Source organism: Camelus dromedarius, chromosome 16 (genome assembly GCF_036321535.1).
Source record: "Camelus dromedarius isolate mCamDro1 chromosome 16, mCamDro1.pat, whole genome shotgun sequence".
NCBI classification, from domain to species: Eukaryota; Metazoa; Chordata; class Mammalia; order Artiodactyla; family Camelidae; genus Camelus; species Camelus dromedarius.
In genome coordinates, this window is record NC_087451.1 from 24,744,564 (window position 1) to 24,762,451 (window position 17,888).

Consider the following 17,888-nt stretch of genomic DNA (forward strand, 5'->3'; position numbering starts at 1 on the left):
GGTGCGTCCATGTAGTTGGAAATGACAAGATCTCATTCTTTCTCATGGCTGAATACCATTCCGTTGTGTGTATGTGCTACATTTTCTCCGGCCATTTGTCTGTTGATGGCACTTAGTTAATGTCCATGTCTTGGTTACTGTAAATAATGCTGCGTGGGGCCTGCCCAGCGCCAGTGTACACGTGGTGGAGAGAGCTCCCCAGAGTGACTGCAGCCACTGTCTGTGTCCCCAGGGTGAGCTGTGGCCACCCTCCACCTCTGACTCTCCATGACCAGTGGGTTCATGTGAATGCAGAAGTGTGGGCCCCTGATTTTATGGTGCTTCTCTCCATTTCTTCTGCCGTAAAAGGGAAACCGAACACAGAATACGCCCCAGGAAAATGGGCCCAAGGCTAAATTCAGATGCTTGCTAGGATTCCCCGATTTCTGCCTTCAACCCAGCTCTTGAAGAAATTTATCTGGTGACAGATATGAGGTTTCTCCATAGAATAGACTCAGGAGTGGTGATACGTTTGCAAGGAAGAGCTGGGGCTAAATTGTCTTGAAACTTCATCTGCCTAGAACTATGCTTGCTTGGAGTGAGCTACCCGATCTGCCAGTGAATTCGCTCCCCTGGGAAGCCTGCTGTGTAGAACGTCTTCAAGAAGTCCTGCACTTAGATAGAAGTCTGGAACTGTGGTGGATCCTGTACGTGACAGCTCTGAGCTAGGTTCTGACAGTGTGGACGGCAGCCTCCCAGTTACTAACCTATTTCTCGTCCCGACTGGTGCTGCTTCAGCTCTTGTAGAGTCCTCGGATTGCTCCTGATGGCTGGGAGGAAGTCAGGTTGTGGAGCGAGCCTGGGGCTCCGAGTCCCAGCACCCCTAAACCCTGTTACCCTCCCTTGCATTTCCCATTTGGGTCCCATTTTAATGATGACCCCTCCTCCCCCAAAAAGATGCAGTGAGCATGGGGGTGCATATATCTTTCTGAGTTTGTGTTTTTGTTTTCTTCCGAGAAATATTCAGAAGTGGAATTGTTGGATCATATGAGAGTTCTGTTTCTAATTTTCTGAGGACCCTCCATACTGTCCCCACAGTGGCTGCACCAGTTTGTGTCCCACCCACAGTGCCCAGGTGTCCCTTTTCTCCACGTCCTCAGCAGCACCTGGCTTAGCGGGAAGTCCGCTTTGCCCGGCACTGATGCAGTGAGGCCAGCGGCCTTCTAATTGCTGTTGGTTAGTTTACCTTCTTTCCTTGCCTTTACCTTCTGTGTGTATATTTAAGGTGTATCTCTTACATAGCGGTACAGCCGGGTTTTGTTTTTATCCAGTCTGACAAACTATCTTTCCACAGGATAATTTAGTCTTTTCATCTGATGATGATGGTTGGAAATAGCTCAGTTATTTTAATTTTAAACGGTTTTATTTTATACTTTCTATTTGTCCTGTCTTTTTTTTGCTGATTTTGATATTCTTGTTTGTTTTTCCCAATCCTTATTTTGGATTGATTATTTGTCATCTCCTACCCCACTAGTTCGGATTTTATACAGTATTTCTTTGTTTATAGTGATTCCCCAGAAATTTTAACAGCCTGTTTAACTTGAAGCGTGTAACTAATTAGTATCTTAACCGTCTTCTTCAGTAGCGTGAAGGCATCGAACTCCTTGATTTCTTTCTCTTTCCCTCCAACTTTAATGCTGTTGTTGTCTTGTATTTTGGTTCTTTCTTTCTTGTGTGTGTGTGTGTGTGTGTGTGTGTGTGTGTGTGTGTGTGTGTGTGTTTCAACTGCCAAAGACACTATTTTCTATGGTCAGGCTTCACTTAGGTTTACCCCCATCTGTGTCATCAGATTTGCCACCACTCCTGCTGCAGCACAGATCTTCTTCCATCTGGGGGAACGTGCCTCTTCCTGGAGACCATCCTTTAGAACTCCCTTCAGTGAGGCTCTGTTAGATGGGTTTTATGTTTGTTTTTTAAATGTCATCTTTTATTTATGCCAGTTACTGAACGGTGTTCTTGTTTGGAATGGGGTGATTTTCTCAGTATTCCCAGCGTGCTGTCTGCTGGCTGACGCCGCGGCCCTTAGGTCATTTGTGTTCTTTCTTGGAGGGTCTGCGTTTTCTCTTGGACTGTTCTCAGTGTCTCCCTCAGGGTGCTGCTGTTTTGACTGTGATGTGTTTAGGGCTGGGGTTTGTTTTGCTTGCTGGTTTTATGTCTGTCCAGGTGGAGGTTCATTGGGCTTCCTGAATGTCTTAGAGTTTTTCATCAGTTCTGGAAAATTCTAAGCTATTATCTTTTTTTTTTTTTTTTTACAAAACCCTTTCCAACAGTTTCTCTGTTATCCCCTTCTGAAATTCCTGTTGGGTATGTTTTATCTTTCTTGTTTTCTCTGTCTCTCAATTGCTTTTCTTTTCCTTTTCCTTTTTTTGTTTTTGCTTCTTTGGGCTCCATTGTGGGCAGTTTCTTCATTTCTGTCAAATCTGCTGTCAAATATATTTTAAATTCGATAATTATGTTTTTATTGCTGGAATTTCTGTTTGGCTCATTTTAAAATCTGTTTTGTCATTTGAAAATATTCCCCTCTCACCTTTTTAAAAAAATATGGTGAGCCCTCTGTTATTTATTGAGTCACGTTAGATTTATAGTAACATGCCCGACAGTTCTTCTAAGCCTTAGTGGGTCTGATTCTGAGTTGGTCTTTTGCTTTTCTTTCGTGTCCTCATGGATACAACAGTAACAGCGCTACTGGTGACACCAGGTGGATCACGGGGTTGTTGTGTAAGTTGAGATAATGAATATCTTATATAATATGTGGCGCATAGTAATTTTAACCCATTAAAATAATTAAAAATAATGAAATATATTGTGTGGACATTATGAGGTATACAGAAGCTGTAAATTTTACTGGGGAATGTAAAGACAGCTTGAGTAAGTAAAGAAGTATAGCTGAGCAGAAACACAGTATTAGTCATGTGCACTCATCTTATGTTAATTCATATGTTTTATACAATTTCAGTATAAATTCCAGCTAAATTTACTTTTAAAGTTTGCCAAAATTATTGTGAAGCTAGTAGAACAAACAAATAGGTGAAGGAAGTTTGTATTTGTTGTTTTTCGGTCTTAGCCTTTCTGTTACAGTGGTTTTGTCCCAGGGCTACTTACCTGCTGAGAACGCAACGTGATTTCCTGAAGCTTACTCATTTCTTTCTCTGCGCCTGCGTGACAGGGATTCTAAAGGAAGGCTGTCTGAGCCGGGGACAGAGGGGCACGGTCGAAGAGCTCATTCGCATAAAGATGACCTCACAGCTCGAGCGTCTGTCCGTGGCTTGTATGGGTAGCAGGCTGCAGGAGCCCTTCCTGTTCCGAGTGGACGTGGTCCTCGGAGCTGCTTTCTTGGAGGATTTTGATCCTTTCACCTGGGTGTGGTCTGACTTACGTGACTAGGAGCCTGGACTGTCTTACTTGGGACTACAGATAATTTTTTCCACCAGGCCTTTGGTGGACTTCCATCTTTACCTGATAATGTCTTTCTTACCATCTTAGGCAGTGAATTTACACTGTGTCCATGCAGCTGTCTGTTGAGCGTTACTCAGTATCAAGCACTGGTTAGTGGCTGGAAGAACACTGAACTAAGCGAAGTCCCTGCTTGCTTCAGTAGTAACTGCAGGTGGTGTGTACTGAGCGCCCGTGGTGGCAACGTGCCTGACGCTGCTGGGTCACTTAATCTTCTCAGAAGGCTGTGTGGTGGGGGACTAATATCCCTGCTTGACATAGGAGGGGTTCATATCCTTGCTCGAGGCTGGGGTAAGGGCTAGAAAGGCTCCCCGGATCCCACCGCTTGCGAAGCACGACCCTAAGGCTAAAAACCCAGGCACAGTGATCAGATGGCTTTCTGCTTTGTGACTGCCCACACCAGTGGCCCACATTCTCTGGGCTTTGCCAGTGCCTCTTGGCTATAAAATCCAGGGTTTGGTGGGGGCCTGGGGTGGAGCTCGGAGCTGTGCTGAGTTAGGGAGTAACGTACCCCCAGAGTCTCCCCACCAGACACTAACACATGTTGTCCATCTGTAACACACAAAGGTGTTTTCCCAGTGCCACGGGACGGCCTTGCGATAGAGATACATGCTGTACATCATATGTTTAGTTTTTCTTATTTTTTTTGCTTTAAATTGATTGGAGTTAAAATACACAAGGATTTATCAAAGGATGACTTATGTTGTCTAGTTATTAGTCAGAATCAATCTGATTGGGTTCCTTAGCACCCTTGCCCATTAGATTCTGGTAGATTAAGTGATGACCCTGTAGAACCAGTGCAGCTTTGCTCAGAGGCGTGTGTTATCTCTGGTGGTTAATTCCTGGTGGGGGTGACAGCAGCAGACGCCTGACTCCTCCTTTCTGGATCTCTTAGCAACAGCTTGAAGAAGAAGCCGCTAAACCTCCAGAGCCCGAGAAGCCTGTGTCCCCGCCTCCCGTGGAGCAGAAACACCGAAGCATTGTCCAGATTATTTACGATGAGAACCGGGTAAGTCCACGCCTTCCTTGACGGCGCAGGCCTTTGCAGCCACTCGTCTGTGCCTCAGTCCTATCTGTGTGCTCTGGGGTCGTGTTAACTGTGTTAGAGCCTGGTTTCTGTTGTAATTTCCTCATGTTCTTAAACTTAGACTGACTGAAGCGTGGTGTCTCTGTGGATTGAGGAAAAGGTGACAGTCGTGCCTTAAATTCTGTGTTTCGTTCACGTGTTGCATTGTACAGGCGTTATGAGCCACAGTGTGGTTTTGTCAGCTGAGTTTCCTCTTACATAGATGCTAGCAAGCACGTGTGCGGCACATGAATACTTTAGTAGGGCCGTTTCATGCTAAACACTCTTACTGTCCTGGTAGAGACAGGTCACTGGATGTGGAAATGGCTTGTTTCACCAGCTTCAGGACTGACGGCTGGGCTGTGGTTTGAATCTTAGTTCTAAGGTGCGAGACCGTTGACCTTTAGGTAGACTTTGCTTTTTTTAGGTTTGCTCACACAATTTCTTCTTTCATACTCATAATTGAAAGTGTCCACAGGTTTAGGAAAACTGGGCCTCGATTCTATGAGTAATTCTGTGATGTCGAGGATGGTTTTGGCCAGAATCTAGCCTAGGAACTAGCAGTTAAAGGGAAACTGATTCCACCTTAATATGAAAAACACTTTCCAACAGAGCTGCTTAGCAGTGGGCTTCCAGAAGCCCCCCATTCAAGAAGGGATTGAGTGCTGTGAGTGCTGCGGAGGAGAGCAGATTTGTTCACCAAAGCTGATCGTACGGTGGGGGCTGGTGACTGCTGTTCCCATTCTTGTGCCTTGTGGTGAGTGGGTCACCAGCACCTGTGCCTCTGACACCGGCAGCCTGTGACTCTGTGAGCACAGATCCTAAAGGAATCTGGCCTTAAGAAAAGCAGCTGTGAGATAGTCATTAAATAAGCATTTATAGGCGTAATCTTGGACTTAGATACACATGTATGTGTGTACAGGCAGATAACGAAGTCATCAGATACGTGATACTTAGGATGATGGCAAGTGTCGTGGGGAGGCGGGAATGTGGGCAACTAACAGTTTCTCGGCTGCGTTCAAAATCACCGCAGTCTGTTGACTCGACAGAACAGTCTGCGTGCACAGGAGTCCGATGAGGGTGGAGTGGAGAGGGCCGCCTCAGGGTGCGCCTGGAGGGCGGTGACGTGGGGCCCTGCAGGGACGTGACCCAGGGTCAGCAGGTGCTCCCTTTTGTGAGAGAAGCCAGGAGCATGGAGTTCATATGAAATCTGCTTTCAAAAAATACACTGGAGAGGAACCAAACACTCCTGTGGGCTGGTGAGCTGCAGGCCAGTTGGTGGCCTCAGGGGTAAAGTAAACATGGGTTAGAGCTGAGAACAATGGAAATGGAGCTTATAAAATAAAATACTGACTTCTTTCTTAATATGACGTACTTTCAAATAAATTGAATTTAATGATATTTATTAATTGATTGAATTTCTTACTAAGCCTTTTCTTACAAGCCTAATAAAGTGTTCCAGTACCAGTGAGTTCTCCGGTTGCCTGACTAGGATGTGAGGACTGAAAACTGTTGAGCAAGATATGGTAGAAAGTTCAGCTGTGTTTAATTTGTATATGTGTATATATATATTTTCATTAGTTGGTGTGGTGCGTGTTTCCTCATGCCCATCAGCAAAGCCGAGAACCCCTTTCTGCCCTCTTCTTTCCGTTTTAGTGTTTACATGCTCAGTGTGCGCCACGTTTTGTGAAGAACGGGGGAACCAAGCTTGAGGTCTGCCTTGATGTTAGACTTACAGGGAGGGTTATCTTCAGCTCAGTAACCAGCAGTCATCTCTTAAAGATACTTTCTTTCCGTGCACGGGGTCATGTAGGTGGTAGATGGTAGCAGAGGCCCCCAGAGGGGCTTCCTCACCGCCCCTTCCACGCCCTCCCTCCTCCCCAGGCTGCCTTGCCGGGCCTTCCCTGCCTCTTCGGCTCTTTTCACGGATGGCTTTGCCTGCTTTGACGCCAGAGGCAAAGAGGTGGGTGGTGAGAGCACACCTCCCTCTTGCCCCCTGCAGCCGTGCTGGTTGGGGATGGAGCCCCCTGTGGCTTAAGAGGTGGGGGCCCTTGTCTTGTATGAGGCATCCTTCTTTTATTTAGAAAGTTAGTGGGAGGAAGAAAACTACCCAAATGTGACTGTGAATTTTAAAGTTGGCTTCCTGAGAGAAAAATTGCCTTGCTTCATATTCAAGCTTGCGGCTAAGATACATTTTAGTCTCTAAACAGACTTTTCTCCGGGACTGTCTTTAGCAGTTCAGTTTGCTCTCACCCTTCCCGGCTGTAGGTTCCAAAAGTATTTGTAAGTGCCCTAATTTCAGAATTATAATACATATAGAAAAGCGGGAGTGTGGAGTGTAGTTTTCAAAAATACCTCATTTATATTTTGGTTGAATGATTTGTAAGTTAACGTGGCACCAGGAGAAGGAATGAAGGTGATAGGGGAGAGTGTACCTAGTGCTGGAACCATCTGGGCACCCAGGCCGCTGTCCTGGAGACTGCATCCCTCTCCGCCCCTCTGTAGGGTTAGTCAGTGCCGAGCGTGAGAGCTGCCTCCTAAGTGTTTCTCTCCTGACTGCTTCGTCCAGTGTTTATTTAGTGTATATTATGTGGAAAGGTTAGGTTGGGAGAGAGACTGTCTCGCCTCCTCCTTTGGCAGTAGCTTAATTTGAGCCCTCACCACTCGTGTAGATACTGAGTTTTCCTTCCTTCAGTCTTTTTTCTCTCTAACCTGTCCTTCGTATTTGGGTCCCCTTACATGATTCTCCAGATGGAACCTTTTGAGGAGTTCCCACTTTTACAGAATAGCCTGGCCTTCTTTATCAGCGTTGACACGTCTGCCTGCCTAGCCCCTGCCCTGTTCCCCTTTCGCGGTGATGCCCTCCCAGAGCAGGGTGGGCCAGGGTGGGCCGTTCCCTGGAAGGCGGGGCTTTGGCCTGTGAGGCCCCTGCCTTCGGGCAGCCCCGGGGTCTGGCCTGTCTGGTCTGCTGAGAGCTCTGCTCCAGGGCGCAGCTCCAGGGTCGTCTTCTCATTCCCCCGGAGGGATGTCTTACTCGTGGTTTCCTCGGTGTCTGTCCAGTGCCTGGCCCAGGGAACATATCAGCATATGTGTGAGGCATTAATTGCTTCTACTTACAGGCTTAGGATACAAATTATAATATGTAGGTGTAAAGATTTTAAATTAAATTTTTCTCTGCCAAACAATTGATAGGTTAATCCGTTCTTAGCAGTTAACCCAGTGTGAAGTCAGATACTTAATAAAACTTTGCAAAACTTAAATCTTGGGATCTGCAGACACCTTAAATACCAGCCTTTAAAATTATCCCTGAAAAGGTAAGTGCCTTTACATAATAGGATACTAGCAAATACTTGCAGTGATATAATTTCCCCCCTTGTCTCTCAGTGTTATTTGTGTACAGTTCCATTTAGCCTGCCTGTCCTTGGTGTAGGCCCTCCCTGTATAACGTGGAGTGGCTCGAAAGCACGTTCAAACACTGGTGAGTGTAGGTCGTCTACAGGGAATTAGTTGCAGGAGTTAGTTTTTTCCAAATTTATCATCTGTGATTATGTTATTTGTGTTATTTAATATATGCCTTAAAGCTAATATATTTGAATTTTCTGATAATTACATGTTGGCTTCTTGAGATTAGAACAGTTGATCTCAGCTGAAGTTTTGATTGTTGTAATTTGGGGGAGGAGTGGGTGCTGCTGGCATCCAGTGGGCTGAGAGGCCAGGAATTCTGACCTGCCTGCAGTGCACAGAACAGCCCCCATATCAAAGAAATGACTGGCCCAAGATGTTAGTAGTACCAGGATTGACAAGTCTGCCTTAAAACCATAGAAATAAAATTCACTATGCAAATTCAGTGGGTTTTTATAGTTTTGTATTTGAAATTTTTAAAATGTTTATTTCTCATCTTAATAACATTTTAAGTTTCCCGAAGTTTGGAACACGCATTACACTTCTTTGAGCTTCTTATGCTAGTTGAACATAGTGCTTTCCACATAACATATACTACGTAAATATTTGACCAGTTGTGATTGATAAAGTGTTTATTCTAAGGGAACATCTTTCTTTACACTTGGGGGATACTCACCGATTCCATTCTCACTTGTGTGTCACGTCCGAAGCCCGGGAGAGTCTCCCAGCCGCAGGTGCCCGGATGTGGGAGTCTCTGCAGCGGGCAGGGAGCCCTGGTCACAACGGGCATGTGCTGGGAGCACGGGGGATTTGAGATCCACCGACACGTTGCTGGGCGCGCAGTCCAGCTTGAACATCTTTACTGTCGAGTTTTGTTAAACTTTCATTTGTCTGTCAGAGCGAGATTTCTGTCAGATAGCACTTTGGTCTAGATTATTTTCCTTTTTGAAAAAGGGACGTAAAATACATAATTCGGCATTTACTTACTACTGAGCACTTTGAGTAATTCAGACTAGTTGTTTCCCCTGTGTGATTACTAAGGTTTTGTTATAATCAGAAAATACGCTTATTGCAAGCTTCTCTTCAAAGGGGTCAGTTTGGCTTACCACAGTGTGTGCTGGCAGCTTTATGGCATTTCATGTTTTTAAGTTTTCATTAAAGAAAACTTGAAATTTCATTGAGAATGTTGGAGGGGTTCATTTCTAATACTGAATTGCTGCTTCCTCTCCCTGGAATCTTAATATGTTTGCTTTTAAGAACTTACCAGTTCTTTAGGTGTTGCTTTCAATAGAAATGTCAAGCTTTGACTGAATTTGGTGAGAGAGTTTTGAAGATAAAGTCAGAGTATTTTAGCCTGCTATGTGAGAGCACCGAATCCTAACCCCTAGGCCAGGAGGGAGCGACTGGCCTACTGTATGAAAGAAGATTTGGAAATAAGGATAAGTTTAACTAAATGTTAGTCTTTAGGTAAATATTATTAAATTGGTAATGATTTTTCATTTAGGTAACGTAATTTTTAATTATACAATATAATAATGTTTTTGTCTGTAGAAAAAAGCAGAAGAGGCTCATAAAATATTTGAAGGTCTTGGCCCAAAAGTTGAACTGGTAAGTAAGGAACACCTTTTTCATTTCTGGTGCTTCGTTTGTAGCAGTTTCTCCTGGGATAAGTGGGAATACAGCCTGTTGACTTTTGGACAAGAGAGAGGTAGCTGGGCAGGACCTCTGTGGTGAAGTTTAAAACAACGCACACGGTTATAATACCTGGTGGTATGTCACCTGAGCAGCCTTTAATCACTGGGGTGGGAGGAGGAAGAGGTGGGCACAGAACAGAAAGTTCTTTGAATCAGACTGTTAGGACAGTAACGGTGTTTGATCCCCCTTTGCCTTTGAAATGTAAAAAATCCATGAATGAACATACTTATTTTGGGGGACAGTGAATCTGCGAACTTCCTTACACAGTGTCAGGAGACGGGGTGAGCAGAGTTATTCGGGGAACCCAGACGCCTGGAGTCTGTTGTGAAGACCCGTTAGTCCCTTGCCTAGGCTGCCGTTAGAGCAGAGACCGCTTGTTTCCGTCTCGATGTGTGCAGCATGTTACACATAAATGTTTGATTTCTTTTACAGCCACTCTATAACCAGCCATCAGACACCAAGGTGTACCATGAGAACATCAAGGCGTAAGTATTTGTCATCTTTGGAGTTCTTCAGTTAAAGACCATATATTCTGTAGAGAGACCATTTTTACGTTACCTGCTGACGTAGTATTATAATATAGCGTAGGTGTGTTTTAGATTCGTGTAATTTGCTGTCATTTTACTGTATGTTATCTTCCTCTGGCTTCTTGGGGGTTGGGGTAACAGCTTTGAGTTTCCGAGGCCAAAAAATGAAATAAATTATTGCATAAAACTAGCTGGTTTTATCATCTGCTAGTAAAAAAAAAAAAAAAAGGTGATACTTAACATTGAAATGGCTTACCTTGAGGCTTGAATTTTTTGCCTCCTGTTTTGTCTTTTTTTCAGTGGAGTACCTGCAAGGCGCATGATGAAGTAAGATAATGAAGCTTTTTCATTTAAGACTAGTGATGACACCGTCCCCACCAAGCCACATCTGCCATTGCAAAGTAGAAGTGCCACGGATCACTTTATCATTATCCAAACCCTATTCTAGGGAAACCCCTTCCATGCCTCTTGCTAATGACGGTATTTGTAGACCCTGCTGCCGTTCCACGTCCTGGTGCCTCGGGAGCGCTCAGCCCCTCACGTGGGTGAGGGGCCGCTCCAGGTGTAGCTGGCTTAGCCTTGCTCATCCCAGACACCAGGCCTCTCTGGATGCACATTTTGGAATAAGAAAATAAGTGAAAAGAAAACCTAATTTCTTGATCTGATTGAAGTAAGAGAGGAAGCTAGATAGGTATTTTTTTTTTAATTATCATATTTTAAGAGAATTTTAGATGAACTATTCTTTGTAACAAAAATGTGATATTTCTACTTTATATGTTTTATTAAGTATAACCAGAACATTATAATTATTTATGAGTACAGTTACTGATGAGCACGTTGCTATTTATTTATATATTTTTTTCTTTTTTTTTTTTTTTTTTTTTTTTTTGAATTTCTTCCTGAGTATGTGCAGTAGTTGACTACTTTGCAGAACTGGTGGCAAATATAATTTGCATGGTAGTATGCATGAAAAACATTGAAATTTGAATAATTTATCTCTTGTTGAGTAAGAGGTTCGTAGCAAAAGTCATATACTTAGAGTTTTCTGAGAGGTGCTGCTGTGGTCTTGACAACCCTCAGAAGTGGGTTAGGCAGAACTCGTATAAAATAGGCCTTGTTTTGGAACTGCTTAGCTGTTCTAACATTTTTATTTTTTAAAGAGAATAGCAGGTAAAATCTAGTTGGCTACTTTTAATTATTTTTTTTCACAAAGCTTCTGTTAACGTTTGTGTTCTGCCCTTTCCCCCATATGAGCTGCAGAGCAGCCCTGTCTGATTTATTTCATGTTGGCTGCATTGCCTACTGCACTCCTGAGATGGGGTTCTTCATTAAAATCCTTAGGAAACATGTTAAATTATACTTCCTGACTGTCACCTGCCTTTGAGTAGCGTGTGCTGACAGTGCGCGCACACGGAGTGTATGGTTGTGCCTCTTCCGCTGTCCGCCGCCTTGTGGAGACCATGTCCTCAGCTGCATGCATCCCCGAGTTGTTCAGTAGCTCTTCTCCCATCGCCGTCATTTGCTTTGTATGAAATAGCAAATGTGCCTTTTAATAATTCTCTTCATCTCTCGGCTGCTTTTCCATATAGCCAGCTCCTGACTGTCCATGCTTATTGAGTGGAGCCAGTGTCACTGTTAGTCCTGGGTGGCAGATAATGCAAAAAATTACTGCTACTTGCCCTGGCTTTTTATTTATATTTGAATAATCAGCTTGAAATCCTTTCTGGAAGTAGCTGGGGTCTAAGTATTTATATGTGAACCTGCATGTCTTGTTTCTGAGGGTTACAGAGCTTCACGTTTACAAAGTGAAACCGTTAACATTAGACGCAGGAGACGTCACCCTGTCCTGCCCCATTGCTGTCCGTCACTTCTCAGTGCGGGCTGTGTTGTTTCTGTGATGGAAGGAAACCTTCTGTGTAAGGCAGAGGTCGCGTCTCTCTGAGTTGGTACATTACTGAGGCAGGGAGGTGGCTTTAGTGGTTTTCCCTTCTCTTCTGCCTCCCTTCCTCCAGGAGTGTGCCGGGACGCTTACATCACCAGGGTGCTCAAGAATCAGTAGCCGTGTAGTTAGAACTCGAAAATAATATTTGCCTTATAACTGAATGTCATAATTGAAAATTAACTATTTTATAAAGTCTTGCTGTAGAATGGGAGGAATTTTAGTCATTTCTAATCACTGCAGCAGTCTTATCTTGCAGGGCGAAAACAGAATTAGCTTTGATTGCATCATGTAATCTTACGTGATCTTTGCTTGTTTTTCAGTGTCTCTGAAAGTAAAAAAGTGAATGCATTATTAAATTATTCTTTTTCTTAATGTCATACAACCATATTTTTCTCTTCTAGAAACCAGGTGATGAGGAAAAAACTCATTTTATTTTTTAAAAGAAGAAATCATGCAAGAAAACAAAGGGTGAGGCCCTATCCTTGTTCCCTGAACTTTGTGCCGCTTCCCGTCCGGGCTTCTGCAGGCGTCCGCTCCCCCGGTGGTGGGGGCGGCTCCTGAGCGTGCTTAAGGGCAGGTCTGACTTAGAAAGTGACTCTAGATGTGACTTGAATATAAATCTCACGCTAGCAACGTTTTGATACCGTGATTCACACGTACTGTCATTATCAAGTTACTTTCTTTGGTCATCTGTGTGTAACATTTCCATCCAGCCAAAATAAAGAAAATGGTGAGTAGTTAAAAAAGCATGAAAGAGAAGTAGGATGATCTACCTTTAGTCTCTTAGCCCTCAAACAGATGTGGGTAAGTCATGGTCATGCTGGTGAGACATCTCTGTTCTTTATTATTAGAAACTGGGTCACCTAAAGTTCAGCTTTTTCAAATTCACAGTGTTTCTCTTATTTATCATATGGCTTGCAGTCCAAAAGTTTTGTGGTTATAATCTTCATGAAAATTAAGTTACAGAAAATATAATGCTGGTATTCTTGTTCTCATAGTATGTTCATACTGATTTTAGACAAATGACTTATTTAAATTGTTGTCTAGTGAATAAATGATGTTGTTGTTTATTTTAATGGAGGTACTGGGGATTGAACCCAGGACCGTGTGCATGCTGAGCATGCGCTCTGCCACTGAGCTCTACCTCCCCCCACAGTGATGCTCTTTGATTCACATCAGAAATGAACTTTGTATCTTACGTGAAAGGACCTGACAGTTTAATGAATTGTAGAGCTCAGGGGTCAGCAGGTTTTATTTGATGCATAACTTCTAACATTCTGATTTGCCAGCCTAATGCTTCAGATAAATTTTTTAAAGAAATTTTATTTTTGAAAATTTATTTATGTATTTATTCTACAATATCATATTTTAAAAATTGAATAGTTGATGTACAGTATGACACATTACAGGTACACAGTATAGCGATTCACAAATGTTTAAAGGCCGTACTCCATTTATAGTGACTGTAAAACACTGGCCGCACCCCCCAGGCCGTACAGCCCACCCTTGCAGCTTGTTTTATACCTGATGGTTTGCACCTCTTACTCCTCCCCCTCCGTCTTGCCCCTCCCCCTCCCCCTCCCCACTGGGAACACTAGTTCCTTCTCTACATCAGATACTTTAAGTTACTGGCCTTGACTTTTTTTTTTTTTTTTTGGCCAAGAACATACAAATATTAAATAAGAAGTCAGCTAAGGTTTTTTTGTGTGTGTGGAAGGTGATAACAGGGTGATTTACGTACTTATTTTTTTAACGGAGGTACTGGGGATTGAACCCGGGACCTGGTGCTCTGCCACTGAGCTATACCCACCCTCCCCCCCCCAGCTTTTTTTCTCTATCCAGTAATTTTGTTGTAATTGTGGTGATTGCTAAATTTGCGATCTGGAGAGGCCAGCACTGAAGCGCAGACCGTGTCTTCACACTGCATGGTATTTAGTGTGAAGCTTACTTGCTCACTGACAGGCTTAATGATCATTTACTGGCTGTATCTTCTGTCCCACGTGTCATCCTACAACGGGAGCAGGAGGGCCACATGGCTTTAGCCCTTGGGGAGCCCAAGGTGTCACCAGGGCCACTGTGGCAGCAGGAGGTGACCGTGTTGTGGTCATGCGGTGGCACAGGGCAGCTGATGTAGACTGGAATCGTGAGGGGATGTGCCCCCAGAAAGCAGTGCTGTGGAGACGGAACGAGCAGAGGGAGCAGCTGAAGTGAAGGTCTGGGGCGAGGAGGGAGTGTGGCAGGTTCAGACGGAGCACTGGGCTGGCCGCTGCGGGAGGCTGGGGTCATGCGGGGACTCTGGGTGAGATCCTGAGGGCATCTGTTAAAAGTTTGAACTGAGGGGGTGAAGCACTCAGGTTTGTATTTTAAGACTTTGCATCTGGTCACAGCGCTCAGGAGGCGAGGGAGTCATGTAGGAGGCCGGAGTTGGCTCCAGATGAGGGATGTCGTTGGCCTGGACCGAGGGGGTGGCGGTAGAGCTGGAGAGAAGGTGCAGAGCCCAGAGGACAGGCAGGGAGGTGAGGAGGACCATGCTGTCCTCTGGTGCCACTTCCTTGAGATGGCAGTGGGAGCAGGTTTCCGTGGGTCCCTCACACACTTTGGGCTGTAGTGGAGGGTTCGAGTCGTTCTTTTCTTCTCTGTTTAGAAAATGAGGTCATACATTACTCATTTCTCTAAAAGCATGAATTCTTAATTTCACGCAGTTTACTGGATTTCTTTTTATCATAAAGTACAACCAATTCCTGCCTTTTCTGGACTGTCAAAAGTGTTCATTATATACCATTATTTATAATAAGAAAAAGCAAGTAACCCAAACTCCCAGCAGTGGAGGAGCGGGTTAAGTGTGCGTGTTTCCTCTGACAGACGGGAAAGGTAACAACAAAATGTTAATATCGTTGCCTTTGGGATTAGGAACTGTTTACATGTTTCTCTTTCTAATTTTCCGTCTTTGTTATAACGAAGGTGTAGTTTGTCATCAGGAAAGTAGTAACCGTAGCTGGCCACCTGCCAGCAGCGGCTCATCGTGCAGTTTGTAATTTGTATAGTCTTAAAGTTAACTTAAAAATGCAGCCGACATAGGTTCTGTGTTGATCTTGCATAGAAAATGTTCCCTTTCTCTCTCCTTTTTCAGATCAAGGACAGCTTTTTGTTCACAGTTATAGCCCGAGTGTACTTCTGACTTAGCCTTAAGAAGTAACATTGACTTTAAAATTAGGTTTGTCAGAATCACGGAGTTTAGTGTAATTATTAATTTGCTACGGGTATTTAATAGGAACAAAAAATCTGCCAGCGTTACGATCAGCTCATGGAGGCGTGGGAGAAGAAAGTGGACAGAATGGAAAATAACCCGCGGAGGAAAGCCAGAGAGAGCAAGACACGGGAGTACTACGAGAAGCAGTTCCCGGAGATCCGCAAGCAGCGGGAGCAGCAGGAGCGGTTTCAGCGGTAAGCGGGGCGGTGCCGCGCGCCTCGCCGTGTCCCTTTCAGTCCTGCTTCCAGTCTTTCTCAGCGTTTACCGTTTCTGGAATCTAATTATTAAGACAGTTCATGAGGAACTTTTATTGTGAACATAAAACTTAATTATCCGCTAGCAAAGTTCATGTCTTGGTGAGTTTAGTTTTAACTTTTTATATTTGGTCATGCTGTTTAATCCAAATTTAAGTGAGTATTTTCAAATTAATTCTTCAGTTCTTGAAAATGCCCATTCATTGGGAAATGACGGTTAATAAGAATAGACTTGGGTATTTCACAGTCCCTCGTTAACCTCCCAGCATAATCAGAAGTATTAAACTGCTTGTTAATTCAGAAGTGCTTTGATGTGGGTGCATAGTTTCTGACTGGTTCTTGCTTTCAGAGAACCACGTGTGTGCAGTGGCGGAGCCCGCGCCTCCCTCTTCACTGCCTCATGTAAATGAGCGGTGCAGTCAGTCCCCTCTAGGGACAGTGGAGGTTTTGTGAGGGAGGGTGACTGTGTCTTTCTCCCTCCCTTTGAACATGTTCTGTGTGTCTCTCTAAGTCTGCTTTTGTGTTCTCTGGAAGGCAGACAGAAGACTGCTATTTGAAATGGAAATGACACCTGTAACTGTGGTCTACCGAAAGTCTCCCATGAATAATAGTTCTGCCATTTGCACTTGAACATGGAACCCTCGAATCTTAATCTCAGCATTTGAGTTGTTACTAATTGTGCAGGTAGATGGCCAGAACATGGCTCAAAGGGGGTTACTCACTAGCACTTGAGGTTTCTTCTCTGGCTTCCAGTTGGGTAGAAAAAGTCCCGTCCTGAAAAGGAATCAATGTGAAAGTAATGTGACTGGTATGTCTTCTTTGTAAAAGGCCCTTAAATATATCTGTGATCTCCCCCTCACATTTAGAGTTGGGCAGAGGGGAGCTGGCCTTTCAGCCACCATCGCTAGGAGTGAACATGAGATTTCTGAGATCATTGATGGGCTCTCTGAACAGGAGGTAAGACAGTTCATCGATTATAATTCAAGTTAATTCATTGATTATTGAGACATTTTAGCCTCACACTGCATGAACTAAGAGTTTATTTGTATATAAATGAGGGAACGTTAATGGAGTTTGGATTGTCCCAGAGTTTGTGACTAGTCATTAAAGGTTTTAAACAAGGCAGCCGTGTCATCTTGTTGGCATTTTACAAAGATGACCTTGGCGGCAGGGAGGCCTGGAAAGAGGTAAGGAGGCTGTTAGGGTAAAAGCAAGGACCTGAGTCAGGGTAGCTGTGGTAGAGGTGGCCGGGAGGGGGCCGACAGCAGGGAGAATGGACGGACAAGGGTGGGGGCGAGAAGGACGTGGACAGTGGCTGCCTAGTTTCGGGGTCTGAGGACTGAGCTGGTGGTGCTGTTTCCTAAAATAGCAAAGGAGTGTGTGTCTTGTAGGTGTTGGCACGTTGTGAACCTGAGGTTCTGGGGAGTGTCCGGAGGGGGTCTCTGGCCAGCTGAGCTGGGGGAGAGCCTGGGGGAGAGGAGTGGTAGGATGCCAGTGAATCAGCGCTGCGTAGGAGCAGATGTCAGGTCCTAGCATGGAGTCTTCCAGGCTGTGTTCACACTAGCTCTGAAGGTCGGTCCAAAAGCCACCTACTATCTGTTGAGTTTTGCTAGTTTTGATTTTATAATACGGCTTTTTTAAAACCTCATCTCTAAATTCTGAAAGCCATGCTTATTTAATAGTCAAAGACACTACTTATTGCTGTATGTTTCAAAATTTGTGGCGGTAGCCTTCGCAGTGATGACTAAGTCTGTGCCAAATTTCTTGGCCATTTTTGGACCGATTCTCTAGGGGTTATCTGTAAGCACCCAAAACTGGTGACAGTGGAGGTGATTTCAAGCTGATGGGTCTGCCCCAAACCACACTTCGGTGTTCAGACCGGTTGAGTGTCCCCTGTGAAATTAGAGCCTTTGTAAGGACTTGACTTTGACAGTGTCCACTTCTGTGAGGGAAGTTTCAGGGAAGAACCTCGCCTTGTACTGGGGTCAGTACTTACAATTTTGGTAAAAGTTTTCTCATGGAAGTTTGTGCTTATAAGCTTACTGAATTAAACTTTGGGGAAAATTATAAAAATAAAAGTTTTTGTTGAAATTCTAAGAATAATAGTCTTGAATTTTCAATGGAAGGATTGCGTAAGATTAGCAGGAGGCGTTTAATGCTTCGGTAAGTTTAATTTAAAATCAGTGACCTTAAAGTTTGGGTGTCTGCTTAGTTTTCCGTTTGTTGTTCTCTAAAATGACGTTGAGACTTGCTCAAATGA

The 17,888-nt window shown here is 44.1% G+C and overlaps 1 protein-coding gene across 18 annotated transcripts in view; it reads left to right on the forward strand.

The window, feature by feature from the left end:
• NCOR1 (nuclear receptor corepressor 1) overlaps positions 1-17,888 on the forward strand; it is a 134,293-nt gene that overhangs the window by 49,190 nt on the left and 67,215 nt on the right. For 13 of the 18 annotated variants that reach the window (XM_064495290.1, XM_064495306.1, XM_064495289.1 and 10 more), the window contains exons 6-12: positions 4,388-4,501; positions 9,512-9,568; positions 10,088-10,140; positions 10,483-10,509; positions 12,526-12,592; positions 15,396-15,568; positions 16,495-16,585. In XM_064495290.1, coding sequence (XP_064351360.1) covers positions 4,388-4,501; positions 9,512-9,568; positions 10,088-10,140; positions 10,483-10,509; positions 12,526-12,592; positions 15,396-15,568; positions 16,495-16,585 — 582 coding nt within the window. The remainder of the gene's footprint in view (positions 1-4,387; positions 4,502-9,511; positions 9,569-10,087; positions 10,141-10,482; positions 10,510-12,525; positions 12,593-15,395; positions 15,569-16,494; positions 16,586-17,888) is intronic. The other 5 variants (XM_064495293.1, XM_064495294.1, XM_064495303.1 and 2 more) reach the window with 1 other exon arrangement.